Source organism: Sorex araneus, chromosome 6 (genome assembly GCF_027595985.1).
Source record: "Sorex araneus isolate mSorAra2 chromosome 6, mSorAra2.pri, whole genome shotgun sequence".
Classification (NCBI taxonomy): Eukaryota; Metazoa; Chordata; class Mammalia; order Eulipotyphla; family Soricidae; genus Sorex; species Sorex araneus.
Window position 1 is genome coordinate 1,508,229 of NC_073307.1, and position 15,173 is coordinate 1,523,401.

General features: G+C 52.5%; 1 protein-coding gene and 1 pseudogene across 1 annotated transcript in view; one reads left to right on the forward strand and one right to left on the reverse strand.

Moving 5' to 3' along the window:
* LOC101548523 (coiled-coil domain-containing protein 122-like) overlaps nt 1-297 on the reverse strand; it is a 74,223-nt pseudogene extending 73,926 nt beyond the window's left edge.
* Nucleotides 298-2,893: 2,596 nt separating this feature from the next.
* Nucleotides 2,894-15,173, forward strand: part of LOC129405593 (B-cell scaffold protein with ankyrin repeats-like) — a 90,696-nt gene continuing 78,416 nt past the window's right edge. Inside the window, exons 1-2 of the mRNA XM_055141878.1 lie at nt 2,894-2,953; nt 8,013-8,130. Coding sequence (XP_054997853.1) covers nt 2,894-2,953; nt 8,013-8,130 — 178 coding nt within the window. The remainder of the gene's footprint in view (nt 2,954-8,012; nt 8,131-15,173) is intronic.

Below are 15,173 nucleotides of genomic sequence, written 5' to 3' on the forward strand. Positions count from 1 at the left end.
GGAATCTGAGGCAGATCTACTCCCTGCTGGCTGAAGGACCGTTGCACAGAGCTGACCCAGGCCAGGACCCTCCGGGACGTGGCGACCCCTGGAGGCTCCGGGTGCTGGGGGCCTGGCCCCTGCTTTTGTGCTCCCAGATCACTGAGCTTCCGTGTTGCATCCTGGCATCTGGCTTGTCCAGGCCGTCATGCTTCTGAGCGAGGCTCCCCTCCTGGGGAAGGGCAGAACCTTTCCAGGGCACGCAGGTGGGTACGGAGGGCCCCGGAGGGCGCGGACGGGGCTGCCTCTCCGGCCCATGCTCAGAATTCTCTTTCTCTTTCTCTTTCCGCACAGGGCTTCACGTGGAAGGCCACACTGGAGAAATTAAATTTTATTATAGTCATGGCTGCAAGTTTTTCTTATTTAATTTTGAACTTTACTACTTATCTTGCCAAGAAATAAACAACGAAACTAATTTGATTAGTTTAAAATAAACTAATTTAGGGACTAGAAGTTGCTCCACATTGGGACCCGTGGCCTAGAATGAGTTCATCATGTGGACCAAGACCATCCATGGTAACTCACAGTTCCAGAAGGCCGAACCTAAACGTTGGATTTGGGAGTCTCCCGGTGGACAGTTCCACAACGAAACTGACCACATCATATTTGATCAAAGGTTTTGCCTGACCGATGTCGCTGCTGTCCCAAAATTCCAAACGGGAAAAGACCATCGTCTCCTTTGTGTAAAATTCTACTTCACAGAGTGGGGAGAAAGGTCTGCAAAGTTTAAGTTTAAGAAGAGAACTCCCAGAATGACCACCAACTGGGAGCTCTTTGGCACTATTGCGGCAACATGGGAAGATGCCATCATTGACATCGACAAGGAATACAATAGACTAGGTTCAGCTCCTCCATAACTGCGCAAAGAATGCCGAGAGTGAGAATGCCTGTCTTTGGAAACTCTCGAGCTCATTAGCCAACCTGGTTTGGCATGAGCCTCAGGCAACCACAAGATAATGTCCGAGCTCACAAAGCTGTGCAGAGATGCGATAAAGAAAGACCTCAAAGAGAGAAGAGCAGCAGTGTTGGACAAAGTGGCAGAAGCCGAAAAAGTATTCACAACACTCGCCTGTCCTTCGCCAACTACAAGACCAAGATGACTGCCCTCTGACGTCCTGATAGATCTATCACATCTTCAAGAAAGGCAATGGAGAGGATTATTCATGACTTCTACTCGAATCTCTTTGACAGCCATGTCCACCTGCCCACACACCAAATTCCGCAGGATGGATATGTCATTCCCAGTGTCCTCCCTTCCAAAATCTGACACGCCATTTCGTCAGTAAGGATGCGTACAGCACCCAGTCCAGACAAGGTCAGACCCGACCACCTGAAGAATCTGCCCCAGTACTCATGAATACACTGGCTCGGCTCTTCACACACTACCTGTCTGAATGCAAGGTTCCATCCTAATAGAAAACCAGCAGGACCGTTCTGTTGTACAAGAAGGGAGACATCCATGACATTGACATTATCACCCAATCTGCCTGTTGTCTGTCATCTACAAGTTGTTCACTTGTGTCATCCTGAATAGAATAGGCAGAACACTAGATGAAGGACAACTATTTGAGCAAGCACGGTTCCAAAAAGGATTCAGCACAATCGACCATATCCACAGCGTGACCAAGCTCACTGAAGTTTCATAAGAGTTCAAGATGCTGCTCTGTCTAACGTTCATCCATTTAAAGAAGGCCTTTGATTCTGTTGAGATTGAATTGGTCATCAAAGCCCTGGCCAAACAGGGCGTTCAAACTCAGTACATCAAGACCCTCCGAAAGCTGTATTACGGATTCACCACCAGGATCTCACCATTCTACAAGGAAGTGATCATTGACATAAAGAGAGGGGTTCGGCAGGGCCATTTGGCCATTTCACCAAAACTCTTCAGTGCCACCCTCGAGAACATCATGCGACGACTGGAATGGGAAGGAATGGGAGTGAAGATAGATGATCGGCAATTACACCACCTCTACTTCGCTGATGACATCATTCTAATAACGCCAAACATTAGCCAAGAGGCACAAATGGTGGCCGACTTCGACCACAAGTGTGGAAAGGTCAGACTACAGCTGAATCTCAACAAGACAATGCTCATGAAAAACGAACTAGTCCCTGACGTTCCATTTGCTCTCAATGAAATGAGCATCTCCGAATGCAGCAGCTATGTGTACCTGGGTCAAGAACTCAACATGAGGAAACGACTTGGCGCCAGAAAGAAGTGTTAAGAGGATGAAGAACCTCCGACTCCGGGCACATCTTTTCGACTCCACTGTTCTTCCTGCACTAACATATGCCTCAGAGACCTGGGCCCTATGCAAACAGGATGAGAACGCTATTTGGGTATCCCAAAGAGGAATCGAAAGAGCTATGCTGGGGATATCATGTCTCACTCAGGTGAGAGAAGGAATCCGGAGTTCTGACCTCCGTCGACGGTTAAAAATCAGGATGCTGTCTCGTTTGCCAAGGCATCAAAAATCAGATGGGCCGGTCATGTAATGCGATTTAGAGATGACCGCTGGACTAGAGCTGTTACCGACCGGATTCCATGGGACGTCAAAAGACCGCGTGGCCGCCCACCTACAAGATTGTCAGACTTCTTCATCAAAACCCTGAATGAACAGTTTGAGGCTCCTCGTGTTCCTGGAGCGAGCAGACACCACTGGGCTACACTAGTACGTGACAGGGATGAATGAAGATGTTACTGGCACCCACTCGAGCAAATCGAAGATCAACGGGAAGACAAGTGATCCAAGTGACACATGAAGTTGCTAAGGGGAGTGATTTTAAAATTAAGGGTGATCAGGTTACCTGAAACGCTGCTGGTGGTGGGATGACAATGGGAAGGATGGTGGGGATGGTGGTGGTGGCGGTGGTGGTACTGGCAGTGATGGTGACGGTGGGGATGGTGGTGCGGGTGAGGGTTGATGGCGTCAGGAACAGAGTCGTTGTCAGGTGACTAGCCTACTCAGGCACTGTGCTCAGCCCTTTATCTTTAAAAGTTTATTTCATCTCAAAGATACAGAAAACTGATCTCGATAGTCAGCGGCTGTCTCGACACGGCTCTCGTTGTTCAGAATTGAGACCGGCTCCCTGAGTCTGGTGCAGCCCGGGAGACAGCCGCCACCGTGTAAGCCTGCCTGCCCCTTCCCGGGTGACCAGGGACACTGCTGTCCAGAGAGGGGCGGGCAATACAGCCTCCTCCCTCATCTAAGGGGTGCAGTCTGCCTCGCTGCATGCGCCTGGACCTTACTTCAGGGCTGAGGGTGTCTCACTGTACAAATACACCCGGATCACTGCTCCATGGCTGTGCTCACGGCACCGAGTCCATCTTAGTTCCTAGCCAGTCGGAAACGCGCTGTGAATGATTTCATACAGGCCTTCTAGAGGTTTGACTTCTCTCATGTTGAAACCTGGTCGTATAATGTATGATCCTAGAAAGGTACATATTTAACATTAACAAATCAAAGTTTTACGCAAAGATTGTATCTATTTTTACTAATAACATAGGAATGTTTTCAATTGCTGTATATTCTCACCAATGTTTGGAATGAACAGTCTTTAATTTTAACCATTAGAATGAATTTGAATTAATAATCATCTTTTCTTGTCTTTCTCTGATGACTTATGTGGTTCTTTTTCATGTTGACGTTTAGTGTTCAAATATCTTTCAGCTTTGCTGACTGCTTCTTTGTTATTATTTGATTGTGGGAACTTTTCTTAACGCTGTCTCTGGATTGCAGAAGGTCTTGCTTTTGATGAAATTACTTTCCTTTATGATGATCACTTCCTGTGTCCCTTTTCAGAATTTTCCATGCACACATCATTGAGATGCTCCCTGAGTCTGTCTCCTAACTTAGCTTTCATGCCTAGATTTTTCTCTGCAGTCTATTATTCATTAAGTCATTTTTATATGACATGAGGGTTGATGAAGCTCACTTCTCCCCTACTTGGATATTCAGTCACATTCATTAAAGGTTTTTGATTTTCAGTTGATTTGGTGTCTTTCAAAACTGAATTGACCACATAGGTGAAGGTCTGTCAGGGGAAGGTCTGTCTCTCTGTCTCTCTGTCTCTGGGTCTGTCAGGTGAGGCCTGTCTCTCTGTCTCTGGGTCTGTCAGGGGAAGGTCTGTCTCTCTGTCTCTGTCTCTGGGTCTGTCAGGTGAAGGTCTGTCTCTCTGTCTCTGTCTCTGGGTCTGTCAGGTGAGGCCTGTCTCTCTGTCTCTGGGTCTGTCAGGTGAAAGTCTGTCTCTCTGTCTCTGGGTCTTTCAGGGGAAGGTCTGTCTCTGTCTCTGTGTCTGTCAGGTGAAGGTCTGTCTCTCTGTCTCTTGGTCTGTCAGGTGAAGGTCTGTCTCTCTGTCTCTCTGTCTCTTGGTCCGTCAGGTGAATGTCTGTCTCTCTGTCTCTTGGTCTGTCAGGTGAGGTCTGTTTCTCTGTCTCTGGGTCTTTCAGGGGAAGGTCTGTCTCTGTCTCTGGGTCTGTCAGGTGAAGGTCTGTCTCTCTGTCTCTGTCTCTTGGTCTGTCAGGTGAATGTTTGTCTCTCTGTCTCTGGGTCTGTCAGGTGAGGTCTGTTTCTCTGTCTCTGGGTCTTTCAGGGGAAGGTCTGTCTCTGTCTCTGGGTCTGTCAGGTGAGGCCTGTCTCTCTGTCTCTGGGTCTGTCAGGGGAAGGTCTGTCTCTGTCTCTGGGTCTGTCAGGAGAAGGTCTGTCTCTCTGTCTCTCTGTCTCTTGGTCTGTCAGGTGAATGTCTGTCTCTCTGTCTCTTGGTCCGTCAGGTGAATGTCTGTCTCTCTGTCTCTGGGTCTTTCAGGGGAAGGTCTGTCTCTCTGTCTTCTGTTTCATTCACCCGTTTCTCTGTTCTAATGCAAACATCTTCACTCAGTTTTATTATAGAGTCATAATAAAAAACATAATCTCTCTGAGGCTAAAGTGCCATGTCACGTAAGACGTCTTCCCACACGAATTTCCATTTCCTCTGTCTCCTGGGCCGTTGCATCCGCACGTCAGCCTGTCTCAGATGCCACCATTCAGTGTCATCATTTTCGTTTTCCAGAGTTCTGTGTCTTCCAGCGAATGAGAAGGAGGACAGTTCAGTCTGAAGCACTTTCTCAGCTTCTATTCCCGGCACTTTTTATTCCTTCTCATGAACATAACTGCTTGTGTTGCCTCATTTTCCTTTAGCCTGGAGAGTTTCCCATTTACCTGAAGCGTGTTCTTGCCGTTTGTCTGCTCTGGATCTGCAGACACTTTCCCTTGACGACTGTTCTCCTGCTCCCGTTTATGTGGTTCCACGTCACTTACTGGCCACTGTCAAAGCCCCCGTGCGTGGTTGGTGGGAATTTTATGGTGGCATTCTAGTGTCGATTATTTTGTCTTCTCTGGTGCCTTTCACTACATTTCTTGGGTAATTTAGAATTATATAAATTCGGGTAGAATTATTATTATTTTCAGAAAATTTAAAGAATTTGTGCAATTTGATTTTCCCCCCATTTTCTCTTTTTTTCTGGAATACATTAAAATGAGATTAGATTACTTGATACTATTTGCATGTTAATGAGGATCCATTCATCTTGGCTCTAATTTGATCTGTAGGTAATTTAGTTTGGGTATGTTTTATTGATCATTCTTCTAATGATGCAATATGCCATCTTAAATCTGCTGGCATTTTAATTTTGTTCTTTTTTCTCCTTTTAATTTAATTATTTTTTAGTTATTTGAGTTTTAATTTAGTTATTTTTATGAGTTCCATCTTTACTGGTATGCCTTGTTTGTTCCTTTTATCATGAAAATATTTTTTTAATTTAATTTATTTTTTTGCTTTTTGGGTCACACCTGGCAATGCACAGGGGTTATTACTCCTGGCTCTGCACTCAGGAATTACCCCTAATGGTGCTCAGGGGACCGTATGGGATGCTGGGAATGGAACCCGGGTCGGGGTCGGCCATGTGCAAGGCCAATGCCCTGTCCACTGTGCTATCCAGCCCCGTGAAAACATTCTTAACATATGCTAATTCCATCATGTGGTTAACAGATGAAAACATTCTTAACATATGCTAATTCCATCATGTGGTTAACTCATGGCTGTTACCTAATGGCTGGTTTTACCTTAAATTCCATCCAGCTTTTCCACCTTATTCGTATTTCTCTGGGAAACCTTCTAAGTTACTTTGTCGGATTGCGGATGCTCTGTTGCTCAGTTGGTAGGTTTTCCCATCCTCCTCTGCGGTGTTTGGTCTTGCGCTGGCCGGAGCTCTCTGGACTGGACTCGTGTCCCAACCCTCCCCCCGGCGGAGGGGACCAGCACAAGCGTCCTCTCTGCTCTTCCACGGCTGACGCTCTTTCCTCTGGCACCTGGACTCGATATTGCACCCAGCTGAGCTTCAGGCCCAGCCAAGGGCCCTGCAGGCGGGACAGGTTGTGGCTCTTCCTTCCGGTCACCCCACATCAACCGTCCTGAGCTTCCCCCTCAGAGTCCAGAGCCCAGGAGAGCGGCAGGCTGTTCTTGCAGCCTAACTTCTCACGCCTCAGGCACGGGTGTGTGAGCACATGAGCACAGCAGAGTTGGTGATTAAGTCCAGCGGTCTCTCTCCTCGACCAGAGCGAGGCCTTCCCTTCGGGTCTGATCTCTGGCCATATCTCTTTATCTCTGCCTATTCAGCAATACACTTTTGAATCTACATTTTTTACAGTGGCAGAAGTTTTATAATGTTGATATTACTCTAAAAACAAAAGTTTCTAAATTACTTTCAGCTTGATAACATAGTAAGACTTTATTACAATGCATTTACCACAGGGAAAAATGGGATTTCTATAAAGCAATTCTATAACTAGATTTGGGTATTGCCATGTCCTGGAGTATGCACTAAGAAAAACTATTTGTGAAACAGACATCAAGATAATTAAATGAGAAACTTGGTTATGGAATTTTCCTGGCTGCGTCGCTAACATTGACCTTGGGCAATTTAATTACCCTCTATATTACAGCTCCTCATTTGAAAGACAGAATAACAGAAGCTTGTTGTAGAAATAAAATGCCATAAACATATGAAAACTTAGTGATCTTTACATCCAGTTTTTAGTACACAGTAAGTACTGTGTAAGTTATAGATCAGTTATAAATCAGACAGTACCTAAAGAGTGATACCACTTGTACAATAAGTTGTTACTTATTCTGGGCAATAACTGAACAAGATCAGTCAGTGAATTTCCAGCCCGCTCCTATTAGAAGGAACAGGGAAACATTATTTCCTTCATGAAAGTATACTTTTCAATTTTGCATCATTTGGGGTATATAGCTGGCTTACTCTAAAATGATCAATAATGAAGGTATTTTTTAAATGAGAGAATGGAACCCCATTTTATGCTCTCATAAACTTTTATGACTCTGGATATTTTTAAATGAAATCTTACAATTGAGTAAACACTGCTTATTGGATTCTATGTGATAGATAATAGCTAAGGGTTATTTGTAGCAAGTTATGCTTTGGGTTTGGTGAGGCAGATCCTTGCCGACGATGCAGAGGTTTGAAATACTTCGACACCCGGCCTTCTGGTGTTTCACACATTTCACTGGGGTCAGAATGGTGCTGAGTGTGTGTCAGATGGATGTGTAACGCCTTCACGAACATCTGTTTTGTGAAATTAGCCCACCTTCAGGTGAGATTACATACACCGTCACGTTTGGATGTGGAAAGAAAATGTTCTCTCTGCCCGTGATCAACGTTCTGAGTGTCGGTTCTCTCTGCACTCAGATATACACATCGCTGTGTTGACCGGATAGATTGCAGTAGACCCACTGATTTATCCTGCTGGGGATCGAACCCTGGGCCTCATTCAAACAAGGCTTGTGCTTTACTGATGTTGTGGGGATAAAAGGCCTTTCCTTGGTTGTTCACTCTATTTTCTCTTATCAAGTAACTGGCCTGAAAAATTCTTAATGGGGAGTCACCGGGAATTCAGAACTGCTTGTCCCTGTAGGTATGGCGTGCAGACTGGCGCTCGGGGGGCGTCTGCCGTGCCCCTCACACGGGCATCTGGGCGGCATCAGGGAGCCTGTCCTCCCTGCCGGAGAGCGGCTCGTACTGTGCCTTTGACGGTGAGGTCGAAGCTTGGTCTCTCGCTCTTTCTGTACACAAGGAACCACAGTCTTACGCAAAGGTGTCGAATGTCATTTCCAGGGGACTTGCCTGACTCTCTGTGTGTGTTTGTGTTTCTAAATGACATGGAAACCTTTTCCTGTCAGGCCCCGGGAAAGTGAGACTGGTATTTCCAGTGACATTTGGAGCTCAAACGGGATATTATTTGTCTGCAAACTTGCAGAGAAACAAAGGAACTCTTTCCTTGAAAGTCAGATTTCAAAAACAAAACAAATAGAAATGGGGTTGGGAGTTAGTCTTGGAATAGGCAGGCTCTTCCCCAGGACTGTGATGTCACTGCGTTCCTTTGGATAGTTCAAACTTCAGCTGCTTCACCCGGGCATCAAATTCGACCCCAGTTTTGTAGTAAAGGAATCTTAGCTTGGTGGAAAGTTTTCCAAGGGGCAGAAAACACCCCTGCTCTGCTGGAAGCGTGTCCCTCCCGCCCTCCTCCCTTCCTGCCGCTTCTCTCTCTGCTCCCCCTCCTTGCTGCAGGGGACCCCAGTTCCACTCTCCCACTGCCTTCGGGGACACTGCGCTGAAGATCAGTCCTGAGGTGTGGACGGCACCAGAGAGAGTGACCAGTCAGCCCCCAAGGCCCCTCCCTGTCCCCAGGCCAATGGAGGAGCAGGGGGTAATTCTGAGCCTGTGACCTCGAAAACCTACTCAAAGCGTGTCAAATTGCTGTGGCATTCCCACATGCGTGGAGACTCTGGGTTAAGTCCAGGGACAGAGCTGGGGGGAGCGGGGGGTGTCGGGGTCAACTCTGCCCTTCCTGCTGGCTTCTGCGATAGCTCTTGCACATGTTTTTACTGTTTGTGTTTAAGTATTTTGTTGAGTCTCTCGCTTTGAAGTCAGCTACATGCTCAGTCATACAAGATAACCGCGTCTTTCTGTGTCTCCTCTCGGGAGAGAAATCGGGAGTGCAGAATGGGAAGAAGCGGCACCGGTTTTGGTTTTCAAGACCCCCCTAGGGGCTGGGCCTTCACAGTACGCCTGTGGGTGCTTCTAGGTCTGAAAAACTCTGCTGACAAATTCTAAAACGTTACTAGGGAAAGTGGCATGATCTTTTTAGGAGTTGCTTTAGGGGTGGAAGACTGCCACGCCACACTCAGCAGCTAAGCGCTCGCAACCCTCAGCCCCGGGACCCCTCCCCGCTGCCCCCTCCCCCGCCTTAGTAATCGCTGGCCCGGCAGTTTCACCTTCTTGAAGCAAAACACTCGAACCTTGCCTGGAGGTGTTTTGCTTCTTTACATACAACCTACGACTGAGGCTGCCAGTTCCCACTTTGTAGCAGAAGGCAAGAAACCCTCTTCCCTCTGTGAGGTAGTGCAGGGGGCACCACATCGGGATGTGGGGATCGAACCCTGGTCAGCCGCGTGTGAGGCACGTTGCCCTGCCTGCCGTGCCCTGGCCCCGGCACTGGTCATTCCGGCCTTAATGTGGGCGTGGGGCTAGATGCAGCCCTGGCACTCCCCTCCCCCTAATCACCGTGTGCGGCCCCCGCCCTCTGGGGTCTTGCCGGCTCTCCGCGTTGCTTGGCGGGGTCGCCCGTCTTGCTGGGGGGTTGTGATGGCTGTATATTCTGGCCCTAGATGCTCGTCCGAGGCGGGGTCCGAGGCTGTGTCTTGATTTTAGCCATGCGTCTTCCACGGTGCGGAACCCTCAGTTGGCCGTAGCCCCGTGTGCCTGTTTCGGCTACTGCTCTCTCTGGCCGTGCCTGGGCGTGCGCAGGGTCACGGCCTTCAGCCGTGTAGGTATGGCATGAGTCCTGCGTGGGCACGAGCCTGGGTGGAGACGCTGACGCCTGCCAGTGGGAGGCAGGAAGGTCGGCCCAGGCGGTCCCGAGCCCTCGTCAGATCCCAGCCAGGACCTGCCTCAGGCGAGGGACGCTGGAAAGGGACGGTCCTGGGCGTGTGAGGGCCCACCTCGGACCCCAGGGAGCCCGCCTGAGCCTCCAGCCCCCGGGAACTGGCTGTCCCCGCTTTGGTCCTGGGGGGCAGCGGAGACTCCATCCTCGTCCCGAGACTTCCCGGCAAACTCTGGGCAACCCTGGTGAGTCCCGCCAACCCCGGCTGCCCGTGTCGCCATCCTGACAGGAGTCAGCCGTGTACCGTAGGCGCTTGTTGAGCACTCAGCTCTCGAATACGCAACTGCGTTGGTGGGTTGTGCAAATATTGTTTGAACTTTGAAAGAACCTTAGTTATTTGCACTGGGGTTGGAACCTGAGGCCCCACACGTGAAAATAGGTGTCCCACCCTGAGCCGTGTCCCAGCCGGAGAGGGTTTTACAAGCCGTGATTCTCCATCTGAAACGCACCGGCTTTGTGGCTCTCCAGAGCCAGCCGTGAGCCCAGCGGCTTCCTGAAGGGGGAGGTTGTTCTGGCCGGGGAGTGACCACAAGAGGAACCGAGGCCTGTGAGATATTTTATCAATTATATTTACAAATCTAAAAATATTACAGGCTACATTTTCATAACTCTGTGATACGTCTTCAGGAAATTCCACTTTTCGGTTCAAACTAATTTAATTGTCAATGGCCCTAGAGTTCCAGCTTTGTGAAAACTGTACTGATATTTATGAAATGAGATAAGATTATGAAACTTTCCTTCAAAACCAATTTAGAAATATGTTGTGATTTCTTTATTGGAAGACAGCAATATTCTTTTATTTGAAGACAGAATTTCTCTCACAATGTATAATGAAAAAATAAAAAATAACTCAGTTACAGAAGCAAATGACAAGCTCCCCCCCGTAATCTGGTAAAGAGAAAGTGTCGGGCAGAGGAGCAGGGGAGCACATTTCTCTCCTCCACCGACCAGCAAGCACAGCACAGAGAAACAGGAGCCAGCGGCAGCCCAGGACGCAGTCACTCGCGGCGGCAGAGGCGTGTTACTGTCCCTCTTCCTGGAAGGAAAACGCTGTCCAATGTTCCCCGTAATGTAAAAGTCGCCTTTTCCTCGTCTGCTGTTGGTCTTTCCCTTAGACAGGCTTGAGTTACTTTTGGGTTTTTGTGACTTCCAGGAAAATAACCGGATCTCAACAGTGTGGCTCTGCCCTGGGTACGGGCCGGCGGGGCTGAGACACGGACCGTGCTGAAGCCGTGACAGGGCGTGCTCGGGGCGGGGGGAGCACTGTGCAGAGTGGCCGACCCCAGTCTCTCCCGGGCAGGTGCAGGACGCAGAGAGGGCAGTGACCGGGCGGGGCTGACCACACAGCCGCAGTCGGAGCAGAGCTCTGGGCCCAGGGAGGCGGGTGGGGACAGCGGCTGGCCGGTGAGAGTGAACACTCCGTGCCTCAGCGAGAGGCCGACTGACCCTGGGACGGCGTTGGTCCTCTGGGGCCGCAGGCTGCCCTTCCCGTGCCCAGGGTGAGGGGCCGCGGTGGCTCAGCCAGTGTCGGGCGACAGAGGCAGAGAGACGGACCCAGAGCCAGGTGCTGACAAGCAGGTCTAGAGACTGGGGAGCCTGACTCGGGTGGGCAGGGCGCGGGCTCCAAGCAGGAGTGGACGTGCTGGACGGGGCCACGGGTCTTCTTCCCTGGGGGTCCAGTGTTCGCCTGTCAGCTTCATGGGTGAGCACTGTCCCCAGCTCCGCAGGCCCTGTCCTTTACTGAAAGGACATAGGCGGCCAAAGGGTGGTCATGGATGGTCATGAGAGTCATGAATGAACATAGATGACCATGAATGGTCATGGGAGTCATGAATGGACATAGATGATCATGGACGGTCATGGGCAGTCATGAATGGACATAGATGACCATGGATGGTCATGGGAGTCATAAATGGACATCGATGACCATGGACGGTCATGGGCAGTCATGAATGAACATAGATGACCATGGATGGTCACGGGCAGTCATAGGTGGTTGTGGTCATGTAGAGACATAGATGCCTGTGAGTGGTCAGAGATGACCATGGTGGTCATGGATGGTCAGAAATGGTAACAGTGGTCATAGGCGGGGAACTTAACTCCTGGTCTCCGGAGCACGTCCATGGCCTCCTCGTGTGTCAGCACGTTGCTCCCGCCGCCCGCCTGCGGGGCTGACGCCCTCCTGCTGGCTCTGCACCCGCACACGGTCCTGGTCCGGCCGGTATCAGGCAGGCCACAGGGAGCGGTGCCGAGTGCAGGGCTGCAAGGGCCACTGCTGCCGCTGCCCTGTGTTTATGGGGCGGGGAAGGAAGGAGCGGCCAGGGCGGGGTGTGGCCGGCGGGGCCAGGCTGCCCGTGGAACCCGACTTGGCGAGCCAGTGCGTGGTGCGAGCTCAGGGTTAACCGCTGGCCACGCTGCTGCTTCCGGCTGCCCCGGGGGCAGGTCAGCAAACCAAGTCGCGCCCTCGCCGGCCCTCCTCATGCCCCCGAGTAGCCCTGAAGACGCAGCAGCCGTCTGCTCAGTCAGGGCTGAGCACCGCGCCCAGGGGGAAACAGCTGGACAGCAGCGCACGGCCGGGCACGCGTGCCGGGCGGGCTGACCGGGAGGCGTGTGGGCCGGGGGGGCGGCACCGGCTGCCGAGAGCCACTGGGCTTGGACGGCGTCTCCCCAGGCCCCGTGGGGCTTGTGGAGCTGTGCTGAGTCCCGAAGCTGCTCCACGCGCCCCAGTGGGGCTCCGGGAGGGGGCCGGCCTGAGCACGGCCTCACACCGGCTCAGGAGGGAAGGGGAGGCCCTGTGAGCACAGGCTGGACGTGGGGACACCCCCCCCAGGATGGACCAGGAAGTGTGAGCGGAAGGAGCCAGACCAAGTGACCTCCACGGAGGGCATTTCAGGGGAAAGGGAAACCCCCAGGCCCCTTGCCACCATGGAAGTGATGGAGCAGCTCAGTGCCCACGGGACGTGGCCCCCCACGCACACGCGTCCACCCGCCACGCCACGGCCAGTCTCAACGCACGTCCAGTCCTCACTCCGAGAGCAATAGTGCACGGGCAGACCCGAGAACTGCCCGTTCCTCACCTGCCCCTTCAAAGAGCCGTGTGCGAGGAACGCGGGAGGCAGGTGGCTCCGCACTGGGGGTCCCCTCTCGGGAGGAAGCAGCCGGGGACGAGCCCCCGCGGACTCTGCCCCCGCGCAGCCATCAGAGATGCTCAGAGGCTTTTCTGTACATATTTTTGCTTAATTGCCAGATGCTGGGCGTTTCGCTTCCGTTTAAAGCTATAAATTTAAAAAATAGATTTGGAAATTATGGAGACATTTAAAATGCATTTCCCCTAATTTATTTGTGTATCTTTCCAGTGAAAACTAATGTGATCCCCCAAGCACGAAGCATTCATAAAAAGTGTTTTAACAAGGCTCTCTATACAAATCTGATTCTAATTGTGTTGACTCGCACTTAGAATGCAAAGTACCTCAAGCCGGTTTGGAGATACCCCAAGAACGCACCTGCCGACTTCTCAATAACATGTCTCTTTCTCTTACACAACAGTCCGGGACACTGCTACTGATTCCTCTGTAATCAAATCTAAATGTCAACAAAACTCTAAATGAAATTTTTGGAGCAGACATAAAACTGGAAAGTAGGTAAGACAGATCGAGGGTCAGCAGGGTTCGGCCTGTCTGTCCCCGGGAGAGGCTGGCACTCGGCGTCCACTGCCTGCAGGGGCCACCACCGGCCTCTGTGTGGACGGGACGGCAGAGAGAAATGGAGACGTCTCTGTTCTGACACAGAGACGGGGAGGCCCCGGGCGGTGCCAGCCACACCCGGTGAGCCGGGGTCTCCCCCAGAGGACTCTGGGGACCATATTTCTGAGCTCTCCGAGCAGCTGCTTTTCAGAAAATAAATGGGCGTCACTTGAGTTAGGAGGAAGCGTCGTTTGACTGAGGCATCGCTGGTGAGTGGGTCCCTGCACCGTGGCTGAGTTCAGCACGAGAGCGTCCGCCAGCCTCCCTTACACACTCAGACCTCGAGCAGGAGCACCGGCCTCCTGAGTCTCTATCTTCATCATCACCGGCAGCACCGTGACCCCTCGCACTGCCGTCCCCGGTGGGCTTGTGGCGGTGGGAGGCCCGTCTCGGGCTGTGTTGAGGGCCCAGTTCTTAGAACCCGCCGGAGCGCCGCAGGGCCGGGTTTCACCGCTGCCTGATACACGCCCTCCGCTTCTCGTTTTGCTCAAAATTGTCTCCGACCACTTCCTGTTGTTGCCGTCTATTCCGAGCACTGCCAGTTCAGACCTTCTCTAGCACGACCTCTGTCAGGGGCGCGGCCGGCGGGACCAGTGCCGGTGTCCCCAGGGCCCTGCCCCGCCAGCCCCCGCCAAGGCAGGGAGAGCGGCGAGCGTCCCTGGGGCGGCCGCCAACCTCGTCGTGGGCTCTCGCGAGCGGCCGGGCGGAGGGGCCCTTTCTGAGTGTCCTGGCGGCTAGGGCAGAGCTCAGAGCGGGCCGGGCCGTGGAGCAGGGCCCAGGGGCGCCCCGGTCGGGAACGGGCGTGCAGGCGTAGCTGCAGGCTGGGGGCGCAGGCGGGCACTCACCAAGAGCCACAGACCCAGAGAGAGATGGGGAACCTGAGGGTTCTCGGCACGCTTGGGGCTTAGGGCCCGGCCGGCTGGGACTAGAACCGGGCTGTGTCCAGGCGCGGGGGGGCTGCCCCTCTGGCCACCGAGGGCTGCGAGGCCTCGGGCAGCACAGGGGCCGGGGACAGGAGAGCTCGGGCGTGGGCCGGCAGCCGGCGGGGAGCACCTGGGGCGGAGCACTAGCCGGGGCCCTGCTGAGTCAGAGCCTGTGACGGCAGCTCCTGCCCATCAGCCTCGCAGACCGAGACGCAGCACCCAGCAGGGCTCTGCCCCCCGCCCCGCGGGCCAGCTCAGCCCCCTGCAGTGCCCACCTGGGGGGGGGGGACACTGGTCCCTGGGACTGGAGCCCGCCCCCGGCCTCTGCGCCCCCGGCCCGCCCTGGCCTTCTGTCCAGGCCTGAGCTCCCCACTGGAGGGTCCGGGAGAACCCGCCCCCTCGCGGCCCCTCGCTGAGTCCCACCCGCGTGCCATGGGAGGTACGAGGTGCGTGCGCTCGGGGAACTG